The sequence below is a fragment of the Musa acuminata genome, chromosome BXJ3-7 (assembly GCF_036884655.1).
Source record: "Musa acuminata AAA Group cultivar baxijiao chromosome BXJ3-7, Cavendish_Baxijiao_AAA, whole genome shotgun sequence".
Lineage (NCBI taxonomy): Eukaryota > Viridiplantae > Streptophyta > Magnoliopsida > Zingiberales > Musaceae > Musa > Musa acuminata.
This window is the reverse complement of record NC_088355.1, coordinates 3,407,345-3,422,250: the sequence shown is the minus strand read 5'-3', so window position 1 is coordinate 3,422,250 and position 14,906 is coordinate 3,407,345. Positions and strand designations below refer to the sequence as shown.

General features: G+C 37.0%; 3 protein-coding genes across 3 annotated transcripts; all 3 read left to right on the top strand.

The window, feature by feature from the left end:
• Positions 1–1,334: 1,334 nt before the first annotated feature.
• Positions 1,335–4,060, top strand: LOC103990654 (remorin). Its single transcript, XM_009409864.3, has 5 exons — positions 1,335–1,493; positions 1,958–2,005; positions 2,113–2,200; positions 3,213–3,294; positions 3,609–4,060. The coding sequence occupies exons 1-5, from the start codon at positions 1,397–1,399 to the stop codon at positions 3,807–3,809; spliced, it is 516 nt and encodes a 171-aa protein (XP_009408139.1). The 5' UTR covers positions 1,335–1,396; the 3' UTR covers positions 3,810–4,060.
• A 593-nt stretch (positions 4,061–4,653) lies between these two features.
• LOC135642789 (proliferating cell nuclear antigen-like) lies at positions 4,654–8,397 on the top strand. The gene is made up of 4 exons (XM_065159225.1): positions 4,654–5,111; positions 6,049–6,201; positions 7,676–7,773; positions 8,018–8,397. The coding sequence occupies exons 1-4, from the start codon at positions 4,793–4,795 to the stop codon at positions 8,234–8,236; spliced, it is 789 nt and encodes a 262-aa protein (XP_065015297.1). The 5' UTR covers positions 4,654–4,792; the 3' UTR covers positions 8,237–8,397.
• Positions 8,398–9,619: 1,222 nt separating this feature from the next.
• Positions 9,620–14,581, top strand: LOC135581847 (uncharacterized). The gene is made up of 6 exons (XM_065158952.1): positions 9,620–9,972; positions 10,783–10,942; positions 12,011–12,198; positions 12,654–12,777; positions 13,816–13,946; positions 14,104–14,581. The coding sequence occupies exons 1-6, from the start codon at positions 9,739–9,741 to the stop codon at positions 14,233–14,235; spliced, it is 969 nt and encodes a 322-aa protein (XP_065015024.1). The 5' UTR covers positions 9,620–9,738; the 3' UTR covers positions 14,236–14,581.
• The last annotated feature ends 325 nt before the right edge of the window (positions 14,582–14,906 follow it).

Here is a 14,906-nt window from a genome sequence, read left to right as displayed (position 1 = left end):
ATATGAAGCTCGGATAAGCATGTTGGATTTGTGATGGGGAAAAGAACAGATAAAAAAAGAAAAAGAAAAAGAGAAAGATGCAGCGTAAGAATCCAATGATTCTACGTCAGTGTCATGCCACGCGACGTTCGCTGGCAGCGACGCGGATATGGCGACGGAACGCTACTGCCGACAGCGCCGGTGAGCACGGCCTCCACATCAATTTTTAGCCGTATCGTGGACCAGCGCTACATGGACATGGAAAAATAGATCCCGATCCCGCTTCTACTTTAGTCGGTGGAAGAAGAAGAAGAAGAAGAAGAGAGATTAAGATGACTAATAATCGATGTGGGCTTCACAATAACATTTCTAATCGTCGAGTTAACTTACCGTTGATGTAACAAAAAGAAAGAAGAATTAATATGATGAAATTAATAATCTTAGTCATTAGTCTTATTACTGAATAATATATCATAAATCCACACCTTCATTACCTTCCCCTTCGATTTGGATATTCTACAGATGTATCCACATCCTTCGATTTCCAAGAAATCTCAAGTTAATCCCATCCAAGAACAAATAAGCATAAATGGTGGGTCAAAGCTATCACAACCAATACATCAAATCACCTCACTCAACCTTCCTCCCCAAGGAAAGGAGCATATGCATATGATTGGTGTACCAATCAATGAGATTTGAAGGAAGATTAGAATTTTGTAGTGCTCTAACAGCACATCACTGTACTATGAAAGATAATTTATGTCATTTGGCTTCCACCTGTAAAATGACAGCAATGGTTGAGATATTGACAAACATCATGTTCTTGGCTGTCATCGGAGGTGTGATCAAAAACCTTTTTATTTTTCTTTTTTCTATATATATATATATATATATATCTGAAAATGACCTCCATAAATATCATGTTTGATATGCAGTATACGTGCATGACATTAACGTTCACGATGGAGGAACCGGATAAGGCGACAGCGCCCGCGAGTACACCATTCGCGCTGCCCGATAAATCATCAACGACAAAACATGGGGTTCCTAACGTTGCACGGCTTACGTGGAACAAAAAGGGACCCACGTAAGTTTGCCCAATAATGAGACAGGTAAGAGTCGGGTAGTTTTGAGGACAACAATTGTCCTTTTTTCTGCAGAGTGTAATCTCTCTCCTGTCGGCAGTTGATATCTCATTTACCGGCGAGAGAGGGCAAGATTCGACGCAGCAAACGGACGGACGGATGCTCTTCGCGGGAAGCACGGACGGTGGATCATGCATCCGCATCTAAGTTTCTATGCAAGCGTATGCAGAACGATCTCCATGCCTTTCTCCCGTATGTTTATCTGCCCCGTCGGGTGGGCCGGTAGACAGATAGATAGAGAGAGAGCGAGCGAGAGAGAGAGAGAGAGAGAGATGGCGGAGGAGGCGGAGAAGGTGCAGGTGTCCGTGGAGCCGCCGCCTCCGGCAGAGGAGAAACCGGACGATTCCAAAGCGCTCGCAGTTGTGGAGAGTAAGAGCTCTGCTTCTCCTCGGTCTGCTGCTCTTTTGTTCATCGCATGAATGGTTTCTCTATACGGATGTGATTCTAGAATTTTTTTTTTTTGGATCTCTGCATCATCAGTTCGATTGGAAGTTGCTTAGTATGGGGGAAATTTTGTACCTTTACGATTGAGTTCTTTGCGAATGTTTGGATCATGGATCCTCAAAGAAAACACCAAGCTTTATGGTTTTTGGCTTGCACAAGCACAATTAGGATCTATGGTGACATCTGTAATTTGGGTGAGTAATCCAAAAGGCAAGTAGAATAACATATCGATGAACGAGTACATTATTTTCGACAAGAATAATTGCAAGTGGTATCTTAAATTACCTCATGTTTGGCGAAAGGGGATAGAGAGAAAGTGGACTCTTCAGGTTTTAGAAGCTTTGGCACTCGTCATGTTGAGGCACTCATATTTTTTCTTCACTTTGCAGAGTCTGCTTCACAAGAGACAAAAAGCGTGGGGAGCTCAATCGATAGAGGTGAGGATAAAAAATTTATGTTTGATGGAGTTGAAAGTTTTAGTTGTTGTTCTTACAGTACTACCTTTCGAATGACGATAAGAAGCTTTTTGCTGTTGCATGTGTAGATGTTGCTCTGGCACAGGTCGAGACCGAAAAGAAATTGTCTTTGATCAAGGCATGGGAGGAAAGCGAGAAGACGAAAGCTGAGAATAAGTAAGATTTTGCCGGTTGATGTTTCTAAATAGTTGAATTTATTTTTACAGCAACTTCTTAATTTGGATAACGTTTCTCAAATCCAAGATAATGCTTTTTCTTTAATGTTTCATTTCTTAATCGAAGAATATTTGAAATTATTAATTTTTTCTTCATTGTCTGATGACCGTCGATGAGAAAGTCGCATATATAGCAAGCATGTACTCACCAAGTGTATTTCATCAATAAAAGAAACAAAAGAAATTTTGAAGTGTGGGAGTGAACAACATCCTAAAGATAAAATTACATGGTTGGTTCCTTGTATTATGCATCGCTTTTGGCCTGCCGTCCAGCCTAGTTTATGCAATACAATCTGTTGATCCATGCAAATCATTTGAATTATATGTTAACCTATGATAAAGTACATAGATATTCATTACTGCGAGTTACAATCATAACATAATCCATCCAAACTCATTTTGCTCGCCTAGAAAAGTGCGATCTCAATTTGCAGTTTGTTTGCCTCAAGACATACATACATACATCTGTGTAGTTACCTTTAAGATGCTTACCGAGATCCAACGAACACTTCCTTTCAAGTCTGGGTTGTTGATCTTTTCAGCTTGAGAACCGGTCCACCTGCTGCATATTATCTATTATTTCTTTTTCAACTATTGATTTTACACATATGATCAACATGCACACCCTACTGTTTAAATATGTTTATGTATCGATTGGTAGTTGTTCGTATGAGTTCTTTATAAGGTTACTGGATGAAGTAAGAATTTTAAGACAAGCATGTAAACAAGTGCTAGGTCTTTTTTACATTGTAAATAAAGTTCTCAGGTTACACCGGAACATCTTTAATTTTCCTTCTCTTCAATGTAAGCTGAGTCAATTAAGTCACCTACTCCTTAGGTAGAGTTGGAACACTAATGAACATTATTATTCTGCAAATTTGGTGAATGATTCGAGAAAGTTGGAATTGTTGTCCTGTCTGTGGTTATTTGGCTTCATTAAAATGTGAAAACAGATCTCAAAAGAAGCTGTCAGCCATTACTTCATGGGAGAACTCAAAGAAGGCAACTCTAGAAGCAGAGCTGAAAAAGATCGAGGTAAATAGCTTCTGTCATTGCCATTTGAGTTTCAACCTATTACCACCCCTTGATGCCTTGTCAAGAGTAAGGTGGCATTATTGTGTTGGAGTAACTAAATTGAGGCTATCGATATTTCGAGTTTTCTTGGCTACCTATCTTTTCTGTGAGATACAGTCTGTGGTCGAAAGGCCTGTCTTGCAATGTTTAGAGTTCCTATACTGGAAAGCGTAAATTCAATGTTGTCCAAGAAAAAGCAACTCTTTATGACTTTTGATACGTTGTCGGTATCAAAGTGGAAGAGTGGAATAAATTGGTTCAAATTGTATGAGCAGGAAAAAATAGAGAACCAGAAGGCAGAATATGCCGAGAAAATGAAGAATAAAATTGCTATGATTCACAAAGCAGCCGAAGAGAAGAAGGCACTGGTGGAGGCTAAGCGCGGGGAAGAGCTTCTGAAGGCAGAAGAAACTGCTGCAAAGTATCGCGCTACAGGGCAGGCTCCTAAGAAGGGATTTAGCTGCTTCAGTGCTTGAGGAGATGAGGCAGAAATGGAAAGAGTTCATGAAGTTCATGCATCCTCTTCATTATGTTCTATTTGTGGGTGTCCTTTTAAGATTTCAGCTTGTGTTGTTGTAAAGCATATGTGGTGTTTGTATATTAGCAATCCTAGAGAAACCAGTAAGGACATGCATGCATTCTTATTATCTGTGAGATTGAATTATACTGTATTCTCAAAAACATCTTTATTCTTATTATTTGTCAGACAATTCCTTTTCCACTGAAATTTGATGTCAAGTTGGCAAATCAAATCCTCAAAGATGAATCATTGTGCAACTTTGTGGACTGTATACATCTTGCCTTCCCCATGTCTTTATGAAGTTAACACAAAATTTAGGTAATTTGATTTTTTTTCCTATATAAATCAAATTCTTCACTATGATCAAATGAGAAATATTTTGAAGTTAGCCATAATTCAAGCACATATTTCCTCACATTCTTTCACCACTAAAATCTAGATATTAGAAAAATATTTCATACTTAAATTTAGTGTCTTGCAAGGAAATCAACCCAATACTATTTAATTAAGACTTTTGAAAACTTGATATTTGTAGTATATTAACACATAGTATATTAGGGCTTAATATAGGTTTAAATTTTTTAATAACTTAAATTTCTTGGATGAGTGATAATCCAATATAATTTTATAATTATATATATATATATATATATATATATATATATATATATATATATATATATATATATATATATATATATATATATATATATATATATATATATATATATATATATATATATATATATATATATATATATATAGATTGTTCCATTAATCTTCCACAGCACGGCAACCGCCGAACCGCCCCCTCTATAAAAGAAGGAAGCTACCGATCCTTTTCTTCGTTGGAGCTCTCTCTCTCGTTTGAAGGGGGATCCGATCTTTCCTTTGGTTCGAGCGAAGTCACGCGAGAGAGAGAGAGAGAGAGAGAGGAAGATGCTGGAGCTCAGGCTGCTGCAGGGCGGGCTGCTGAAGAAGGTGCTAGAGGCGATGCGGGAGCTGGTGACGGACGCCAACTTCGACTGCTCCCGCTCCGGCTGCTCCCTCCAGGCCATGGACTCCAGCCACGTCGCCCTCGTCGCCCTCCTCCTCCGCTCCGACGGCTTCGACCACTTCCGCTGCGACCGCAACCGCTCCATGGGCATGAACCTCAACCACGTCGCCAAGCTGCTGCGCTGCGCCGGCAACGATGACATCGTCACCCTCAAGGCCGACGATGACGGCGACACCGTCACCTTCATGTTTGAGAGCCCCAGTCAGTAATCACCCTAATTCTTCCCCGTTCCTGTGTCTCTCTTTTTCCTAGCTTATTGAATCGCTCTTCGCCAATTTTCTTTGATTTGCGTGTTGCAATTGGTTGAGCCCAGTGGTACCGGTCCCAATTGTGTGTGCTCGAGATGGTGTTAGGTACCTTTTGTAGGTTGCTCTTTCGGAACGATATAACCTAAAACCATAGACATTCTGTTTATACGAGACTCACGCTCTGATCGAAGAATCTGAGTATTTACCTCGATAGTATGAGAATGATCGAGAAGAATACTGTTCTCTTTATAGTTACCCTGCAAATTACGAATGGCTTAAGAGATTTTAGGATGAATTGGGTGTGGCTTTCTCAACTTAAAACATTGTTAGAAAGGCTCTTTACAGCTGAGCATCCATGAATATGTAGGTGTTATTGTTGTGTTATTCTGATTACCTCAGCAATTCTTAGTATTGTTGTGTTACAGTGATGAACCAAATTATTTACTGGCGGTGTTAGGACTGACAATATCCTATTTGTTTTTCTTCTTTCTTCTTTTTCCTTTTTGTTTCCATTTGATTGTTCATCTCACTATTGTTTGCTTTCATAGTTTGTTGTATTTTAATTACAATTTTTCCAAAAAAAAAAGATCTCAAAATGAATAATTAGGGTGCTTCAGACCGGTACCAGACAGATGCAGTACTCCTCTAGGAACTGTTTAGTTAGTGTTCTTTCTTGGAATGTGTATGTGGATCACATTATTATTTTGGAAGTTGGATATGCAGTTGTTATGATAAATTATGGAAACTGAGTTGTTTGAAGGACATCTGCTTTTACTCTCTATCATCGTCCAGTCAATCCATTTGATTGTAATTAGATATTGCATTTTTGAAATCCTTGACTATCCTTTTCACTTATGCTAATTATGTTCATACTGCTCTTGGATTCACAGAGCAGGATAAGATTGCGGATTTTGAAATGAAGTTGATGGATATCCAAAGTGAGCACTTAGGCATTCCTGAAGCAGAATATCAAGCTATTGTAAAGATGCCATCACAAGAGTTTGCACGAATTTGCAGAGATCTGAGTACCATAGGTGACACTGGTAGGGTCTAACTCCAAACCATAGCTGCTTTTATGCATCACATATCATAATTTTTTTGGTTTCATAGGTTAGTCTTGACCCAATGAGGCAATGACAATCACATTATTCTAATATTTACCATGTTTGCAGATTTAGTTTTTTGTTATTTTACTGCTGGTATAAGAATGATTTTCCTGTGGCAATGACAACCATATAGTTATAATGTTTATCATGTCTGCATATATATATATATATATGCTTTGCTGGTACCGGAATGATGTCCCCTCTAGTTGGTAGATAATCCATATCATGCATCAAATTTGTAGCTTCCTTGGGATGTTAATTATGATTATAATCATATTTGGAGAAATGATTAAAAATGGATGGCCCAGTGCAGTTAAATCCAACAGATAGGAAACAGACAGAGACTAGTAGTTTCTAGCCATTATCATCCTGTTGTTAAATCTGTCAAGTGGAAAAGGAGATATTAACGCGTTGTTTCAGTTCCGTTTTGATTTTTTACATGACTTTTTGATGGCTGGTCATGCAATTTTGCAATTGTTTGCTTCTAGCTTTGGTGTAGCTATTGCTCTTTTTTGTTTTCTGTTTTTTTAAAATAATGGAATGTTTTCAAAACCAAACTAGAAAAAAATTAACTATTTGTTTTAACCTGCATATTGTCATTTTTCTTTCAAGACATTTGTTTCTCCTGCTAAGCAATGATCAATCTTAAAAATATCCAATAGATCTTCATGCTCTGTGTCACCTTCAATGATCATTTTTTTGTATTAAACTTGTGTTTACAATTTTGTCATATTTGTTGGCAAGTTTAATATAAGGATCGATTGTCTTAGATGATTATTGAAATTATTTAATCTTACATGTTGGTTTTATTCATCAGTAAGTTTGCAATAATAACTTATCCACATTCCACAGGTAATCTTCACTTCTCTATGTATCTGAGCTCTTAACCTGATCTTCAATACTCTGCTTAGGTTTCTGTTTCAATTTGTATAGCCCATGGGCAGGATCTGATCAGCATGAGGTTTATGCTTTTATTTGATTGGTTAACTGCTAGAATCTTATATAAGGTGATCCTTTGGTTTGACTTTACAATATTCTCAGACATAAATGGTGGCTTAATTTTTATTTAGTTCTGGACTTGCATTAAGTTATGGCAGGTATTTGGCAACACACACTTTTGCTGCATGCTGCCAACATATTTGTGGACATTGGATTTGTTTTTAGTGAACCTGTGATAACTTCTGCAGAAAAATAGATGAATATACAATGCATCCAATTTCGCTTTACTAGATCATGTCTAAATGTTGATTTTGACTGCTGATGATGTGGTTCTTTGGAACTTTGCTGATACTTGTCTCCTATTCCTTGAAAGAATGTAGCAAATTCATATGTTGATGTGATATTCTTATTTCAATCATCATTACCATCCCCATTCCACTTGTCTGATGTAGCTTTTCCTCCCTCTTTTTAGTTGTAATATCTGTGACAAAGGAAGGAGTGAAGTTCTCAACCAAAGGAGACATTGGAAGTGCAAATATTGTTTGCCGGCAGAACACCACCGTAGACAAGGTAAGCAAGCAGATCATGGTTTCTTCTCTTCAAAAATTGAAGAGATTTTTTTGCCTGTGCCAAAGGTTTAAATGTGCACACACACGCGCGCTCGCGCGCTTCATATTATTTCTAAGGAGCCTTTTGAGTTTCTGAAAAATCATGCAGCTTATTGTATCTGAATTACAGTAGGTTGCTTGTTGTGTTCCATTATGGGTTCTCGTATTCTCATTTGCGGATAAGTCAGATGCACTGTTCTTTGCAGCCGGAAGAATCAACTGTAATAGAGATGAAGGACCCAGTTTCCTTGACGTTTGCTCTTCGCTATCTGATCTCATTTACTAAGGCAACACCTTTGTCAAATACTGTCACAGTAAGCATGTCCTCAGATCTCCCTATGGTTGTCGAGTACAAGATTGCAGACATGGGCTATATCAGATACTACTTGGCTCCCAAGATCGATGAAGATGAAGACCAGGCTTAACATCTCCCAAGATCTGTGTGTGTGTGTGTGTGTTTTTTTTTTTTGTTTTGTTTTGGGATGGTTTGATGTTCTTATCCTCTCTTGATGTGGTGCTTGTTTTTTTTCTCATATAGGTTTGTAATGCTGAACATAAACAAATGCATCAATTACTTTGAGGATGAGTTTTTGTTGTCATAATTAGATTGATTCTTTTCCAGTTGTGATCATGTTATTACTCAAGTTGGGGAAGCTTTTAACAATACAAATGTCATGAATATTCGCTTAAATTTTTGGATGTAATTAATTTTTGGATGTAATCACAACAATACAGTTGTGATTAGGAGCAACAATGGGTTGAATACTCAATTAATTTGTTCATTTTAGAACTTGATTAATTATTCACTTGTACAATTTTGTCCAAAATTTAATATTATTTTTTTTGTCTAAATTTGATAATTTTTATATATTAATATGCATTCTTATTTATGGATATTTTGAGGTTGTTAGCACATATCTATTGATAGATTTCAAGTTGTTTATCGATAGTTTAATGTAACAAAGAAAAGCTATAAAAGTTTGCATTTTATATTAACGAATGAAAATAATTGAGATATGCATAATAACATGATGAACGACTCGATATCGGATGTCAATGGGTTGAGGAATGTTTCCTTAGTCTCCATCCTCGTCTCATCATCCATCCTTCATCTTCATCCAGGGATGGAGAATCCTTGTTGGAGATAAAACCTTGTGGGTTCTTTCTATCTTCATAATTAATTTTTTTAATTAAAAAAATTAAAATTACTATCTAATTTAATTAATAATATTAAAATTACACATAATAAAAGATAAATATATTCACATATAAACAAAATCAAAATTAATATAACCTATAGGAGAGAAAGGAAAAGATGAGGATCGAAAAAAGGTGCAAGGAATGGGTGAGGACGATTGTGATTAGGAGATGGGAGGGCTATGATGATTGTGATAAGGGGGTGGGGGTGCTGCGATAAAGAGAGGAGCAAAGAAAATGGAGGAGGAAGAAAGAAGTATTTGATAGGAGGAGAAGGAGAAAGAAAAAATAATACCGAGGCATCATCATCATCGTTCATAGTTCATTATTTATGATCATCGATCATCGAACAAATCATAATTTGCTGATAAAAAACAAAGGAGGATAGATGAAAATAAAGTTGAATACCCATGAGCTTAAATAATAAAATATTTTATTTAATTAAATAAAATAAAATAATGTTAATTAAAATCATAATCTATTTCATCAAAATTTATTTTGTCTAATTTAAATAATAAAAGTAATGATGCGGGAGTGCTCAGTCTGTCCTCGTCGGAAAATATAAATATCTTCATACTCACCTCCATTTTTTGTTTATCCACTATCTGGGTCGGGTCGCCGCGGGTAAACATACCGCGCGTATAATTGACATCCCTACCTCTGAACCCGCGATCCCATCGGAGGCGCGAAGCGATCTCCGAAGCATCTGCGGGAGGAGCCGACGCAGAGAATGGCGGAGGCGAGGAAACGAGTGCTGGTGGTGGGGGGCAGCGGATACTTGGGGCAGCACCTCCTCCAGGGCTTCTCGCGAGGCGCCGGATCGGAGCGGTACGCCCTAGCGTTCACCCACCACCGTCCGAGCCCTCCTGCGGAACTTGTCGATGCTGTCTCTCCGGTGCTCCCATTCCGTGTCGACCTGCGGACCGGCGACGGCTTTGATGCCATCTCCACCGCCTTTGGCCAGGTCGGATGTTCTTCGCATCGATGCTCCCTTGGCCGTCATCTTAGATCCTTGCACGTAAAAATCAGCAGAAGAATATGTCTAATTGCAGTAGAACGATTCGATTACTTAGGGAGTTCCATCAGGTTTCGGGCGATGCAGATTGTTCCTCCTCGAGGGCTTCAAATTAGACGACCAGTTGTCTCTTTCAAATCTCTCGAAGTTAATGTTGTTAACTTGATGTTGTACATCCTCTAACTAGACCTGTAATTAGCAGTATTTCTTGCTTCGGTCTACTTCTGAACATCTTGGGTTCTTCGTCTTTCTTTCTCATCAGCACAAAGAATCTTCCCCATTGTGATCTTTGCCAATGCAGCATGTGAAGTTGGTCACTGAAGAAACCGTGATTGTTTATGGAGCCAAAGGAGCCGCGAAAATAGACATCCGGTTCTTGAAGTGCAGCATTCGTGTCAGCTGTAGGAGGAATGCATATTTCTCTTTTGCTGGATATCTGTTTTGGGTCTTTATGTTGTTATTAAAATGTGTTTAGTCCAGGGAATTGTATTATCTGCAGCCATCACTTTCCTATGTGATTCTCGTTGACATGGTTTGTTTGACCATGCATAGTTCACCTGCAAGATAACCTGATTGAATTAAACCATGTGCTTAGGTTTAGCTGTCTGGTACCTGCCTTCATACAGGAAGACCGCATATAAAAAGTGAACAGATTTAGAGAACAGAGGCCTCATTTATTTCCTGATTTATTATGAAAAATAGACTTGATGAGTTGACTCTTTATTTAAATTAACTTTGTTTAAACTCCGTACCTTTCAGCCAGATGTTGTTGTTAATTGTGCCGCACTATCTGTTCCTCGTACTTGTGAAATGGATCCTGCAGCTGCCATGTCTATTAACCTGCCATCTTCCCTTGTAAACTGGCTATCAAGCTTCAAGAATAACAACTCTCTTTTAATTCATCTTTCAACAGATCAAGGTAAGCTAATTATGTTTCTTTTACTGTGAATCATTATTTGTGAAACATGCGTTTCACATGTCTGTTTATTTGTGAAATATTTGTGTACTCAACCAAGTGATGCCTAAAATGTATATTATATGTTGGCTCTTTATGCACGAAAAATTTGCTCCATGAAAAATAATTCCAAAGGCCTAGACAAAATGAAATGGTAGGTGAAACTTGTTGGCCTGACTTGTATGGTGTAAAATCCCATCTATGATTTGATAACTTTGGGAACTTGGATGAAAGGTTTGTATTATTTGCATGAAAGATTGGGATTTGTTAAGTTAGTCCATGAGGTAGTCATCGTTAAGAATTTGGCTGACTTGGCAGAATATGCTATCCAATTGTACTTTTCTACGATCCAGAGTTAATTAGAAACAAAAACCATGAATGCTTAATGTTCATGACATTGTAACTTCAATGCAACAATTGTCTTACTGTTATTGTTTGTAGACCAAAATTTTTCTTTCAAATGAAGGCACCAGTCAATACTGACTGATATTTGAAACAATAAATAAAGTCTAACACCAATCTATATGGTTAGGTAGTGGTCCTTGCTCGGATCAATAAATATCTGATGGTACTTACCAGTTTGACTGCTATATGATACTTGGATTTTTCATAGCACTGGCTGGACAATCTTACTTATTTACAGTATACTGTTTCTTTTGTATCTTTGATGTCATCTAAATTTGAACTTTTCTTGAACGCCTTTCGTACTTTTTTCTTTGATCTATCATTGTACCCTGGTCTAACCAACCTTAGATATTTGACCCCAAGTATAACAAGGTGTTCGCTCTAAATGATAGTTAAATTGTTGAATTTTATGCTGAACAAAGTGACACTTGTACTAATTTTGCTGATTCAATAGTTTTCTTTATCATTTTCTTTGATCATTATGCATCATGTTTGTTTTGTGATTGCTTCGAGATGGAGACTTTGCTTTGCGACTTTTACTTTCCGTTTGCTTTGTGCCTTTAGATAACTGATTCTTTCATGCAGGTATTAAGTATTTAATCTAATGTGGCTTCACTGAACTAACAGTTTATGAAGGTGTGAGATCATTTTACAAAGAAGATGACGAAGCTCTTCCTGTAAATATGTATGGAAAAACAAAAATCGCTGCAGAGAAGCATATAATTGCAAACTGTTCAAACTATGCGATCCTGCGGAGTAGTATAATATATGGCCCACAGACAATTTCACCTGTTACTAAGTCACTTCCAATTCAGGTGAGCATTTGGTATATCCAAGTCACCTTCCAACCATATGTAACAAGTAAATGTGGTGAAAAAAAATGAGAACTCAAGATTTCTTAGAACCTTGGCTATTGAGCTTAATTATGATAAATGGATGTCATGACAAGCTCATGATGTTGAAACAAGATCTACATCTCAAGATTAGATCTAGATCTAGAGTGGCTCTTTAACTAGAACTAGATCATGATGTTCAAACCTGTTGCATTACCTGTTTCACTGTGATAGTTTATAACACCCAATTATTGCATTACCACCTTATGATTAAGCCAACATTGCCTAGATAACTGCTCTTCGTAACCCTATAGTTCTAGAACATATTGTGAACTATATCTATAAATTTGTTCCCTAGTTATCATGATCTAATGGAAGTTAACATAAATTCCTTTTTTTTCCTTCTTCTGACAAATACTAGTGTCTTCTCCATGCAGTGGATTGATAGTGCCCTTAAGCAAGGTCAAGAAGTTGAATTTTTTCATGATGAGTTCCGCTGCCCCGTGTATGTCAAGGATGTGGTCAATGTTATAATAGCTTTGAGCAAAAAGTGGATATCAGGTTGCACTTTTCAGCTTGTCTTCTGTTTTTTGCTAAAGGATCTCTAAAGAAAATTATGTATTTCTAAATGTTGACTGGTTATGGAGAAGATATATTTTACTCTTATCAAAGAAAAGTATAACAGAAGAAACAAAACTATGCTGTCTTGTCCAAAGGCCTATAATTATGTTGTGATTCTTGATAATGTGCTTTGTGAAGTTTAGCATTCTCCAAAATCATTCAGAAGTTGAATAACTCTCTTTGACATAAAACCAATGTCCTGCTTGGGTAAATTCATTTGTAATTTTCACTATCTTAAGGTCTAGGATTCCTTTAAACCAAACTGATCCTTTCCATCCTTTTCAAGAAATTCACACACAGTGGAACAGCCAGGTGAAGTGAAAAGAAAATTATACTGTTTAGAGTGCTTTGTCGGAAATTAAAATATTTCTAAACTACTAAATCCATAGTTTGTGAACAGAAATGGAAATAAATGGTACACCTTGTAACAGAGATGTAATGTTGTACGTTGTTAATATTTTCGTACTCAGAATTACAAATAATGAGAACTATGATGTTTGGGGTTGGACGCAGAGTATTCTCTTATTTGAAGGTTATTGGATTATTTTTTAGTTTTGTGTATTTGCTTTGCAATAAAATTTGATGTTTGGTCACTGTTGTTAGCTTTTGTAGTTAGTTTAGTTTAAACTGCAGTTGTCTGGTGTGTCTTGGTTGGAGGGAACTTTTGTTGTAAATATGAGCTTGATGTAAAGATTTAATTAGTGTGCATTCGATGTTTAAGCTCATCTCCTGTGCCTCGACTATTCGGGTTTATGTAGCTTTCCTAACTGCAAATTCCAGTCCATTACTTATCCTGGTTTGCACATTTAATATACTGATACTGTCTTTATTTTGGCTTTTCTATTATTTGTTTGGTTCTCCTATGTCGTGTTGGAGTTACATAAATGCTTTGTCTTTACAAGAAACAGGCTTTCGAGATTGGCATCAAGTCTTCAGATCTAAGTTGAGATTAACATTTGTTTGTTTCTCTCGTTTCAGATGGTAAGCAAATGCAGTTGCTTCTGAATGTGGGTGGACCAAATAGAGTGTCAAGGTTCCAAATGGCTGAGACAGTTGCAAGGACTAGAGGATACAACCATTCCTTGATCAAGTCAGTGTCGGCATCTTCAGTAAGTCTTTCACTTCAACATTTATCTACTTCCATCATGAAATGATTCTAATTTTCTGCATATATGGTACCTTGATAGTTTTTAAATTCTCATGTTTTTTGCTATAATATGATGCTTCAAGTTCTAATCTGATTCAATGAACACATTTTCCTTGTAGGTCAACCGTGGAGTTATATCCCCATCCGACATCTCTATGGACATCAGCATATTGATTCGGGTGCTTGGTATTAATCCCTGCTCTTTCGAAGATGGAGTCAGATCAACACTCGAAATCAGCGACAGTTCTTGATGGGAAATGCCTCTACCTCTGCCTCTTCCCTTGTCGCGATAGTATCGCTCTTCTTGATATCATTGAAAGATGGAGGTCTAGTTTCCTTTGTTGCTGTTCTACTATGTTGTTCTTGTTATCATCGAGAGTCAGACCAACACTCGAAATCAGGACAGTTCTTGATGGGAAATGCCTCTATCTCTGCCTTTTCCCTTATAGCGATAGTAGCGCTCTTCTTGATATCATTGAAAGATGGAGGTCTAGTTTCCTTAGTTGTTGTTCTAACTTCCATTTGTAGGAGCAACTTATGATCTTCATATGGTCACAGTATACAGAAGACACATATGGCTTATTATTATTTTTTTAACATCTCGTTCTCTATATTTAAAAAATTTACATTGGTATCTTTACAATTATAAAAGTAAAATATTTAACTTTATCTACCCTAATGTCGTCGGTATAGATATAACATGCGACAACATATATGAAATTATCAATTTTGCTAATGATGAAACGATCATTTTAGGTCTTAATTAAAAGGTGGAAGAAATGGATCATTGGCTTGGGATTTTTTTTCCTAAATTGATTTCTTAACATTTAGGGCAATGCTTATTTATAATATGACAATGTTAAGTAGTTTTAAATTTTAAGAGATCAATTTGGGGAAGAAATCAATCTCACGGTTGCTTAAG

Coding starts and splice junctions, on each gene's coding strand:
- LOC135581847 (XM_065158952.1), top strand. CDS start 9,739: ATGGCGGAGGCGAGGAAACGAGTGCTGGTGGTGGGGGGCAGCGGATAC. Junction 10,943..12,010: donor TCATCTTTCAACAGATCAAG/GTAAGCTAATTA, acceptor CTGAACTAACAG/TTTATGAAGGTGTGAGATCA. Junction 13,947..14,103: donor AGTCAGTGTCGGCATCTTCA/GTAAGTCTTTCA, acceptor TTTTCCTTGTAG/GTCAACCGTGGAGTTATATC.
- LOC135642789 (XM_065159225.1), top strand. CDS start 4,793: ATGCTGGAGCTCAGGCTGCTGCAGGGCGGGCTGCTGAAGAAGGTGCTA. Junction 5,112..6,048: donor CTTCATGTTTGAGAGCCCCA/GTCAGTAATCAC, acceptor TTGGATTCACAG/AGCAGGATAAGATTGCGGAT. Junction 6,202..7,675: donor GAGTACCATAGGTGACACTG/GTAGGGTCTAAC, acceptor CCCTCTTTTTAG/TTGTAATATCTGTGACAAAG.
- LOC103990654 (XM_009409864.3), top strand. CDS start 1,397: ATGGCGGAGGAGGCGGAGAAGGTGCAGGTGTCCGTGGAGCCGCCGCCT. Junction 1,494..1,957: donor AGCGCTCGCAGTTGTGGAGA/GTAAGAGCTCTG, acceptor TTCACTTTGCAG/AGTCTGCTTCACAAGAGACA. Junction 2,006..2,112: donor GGGGAGCTCAATCGATAGAG/GTGAGGATAAAA, acceptor TTGCATGTGTAG/ATGTTGCTCTGGCACAGGTC.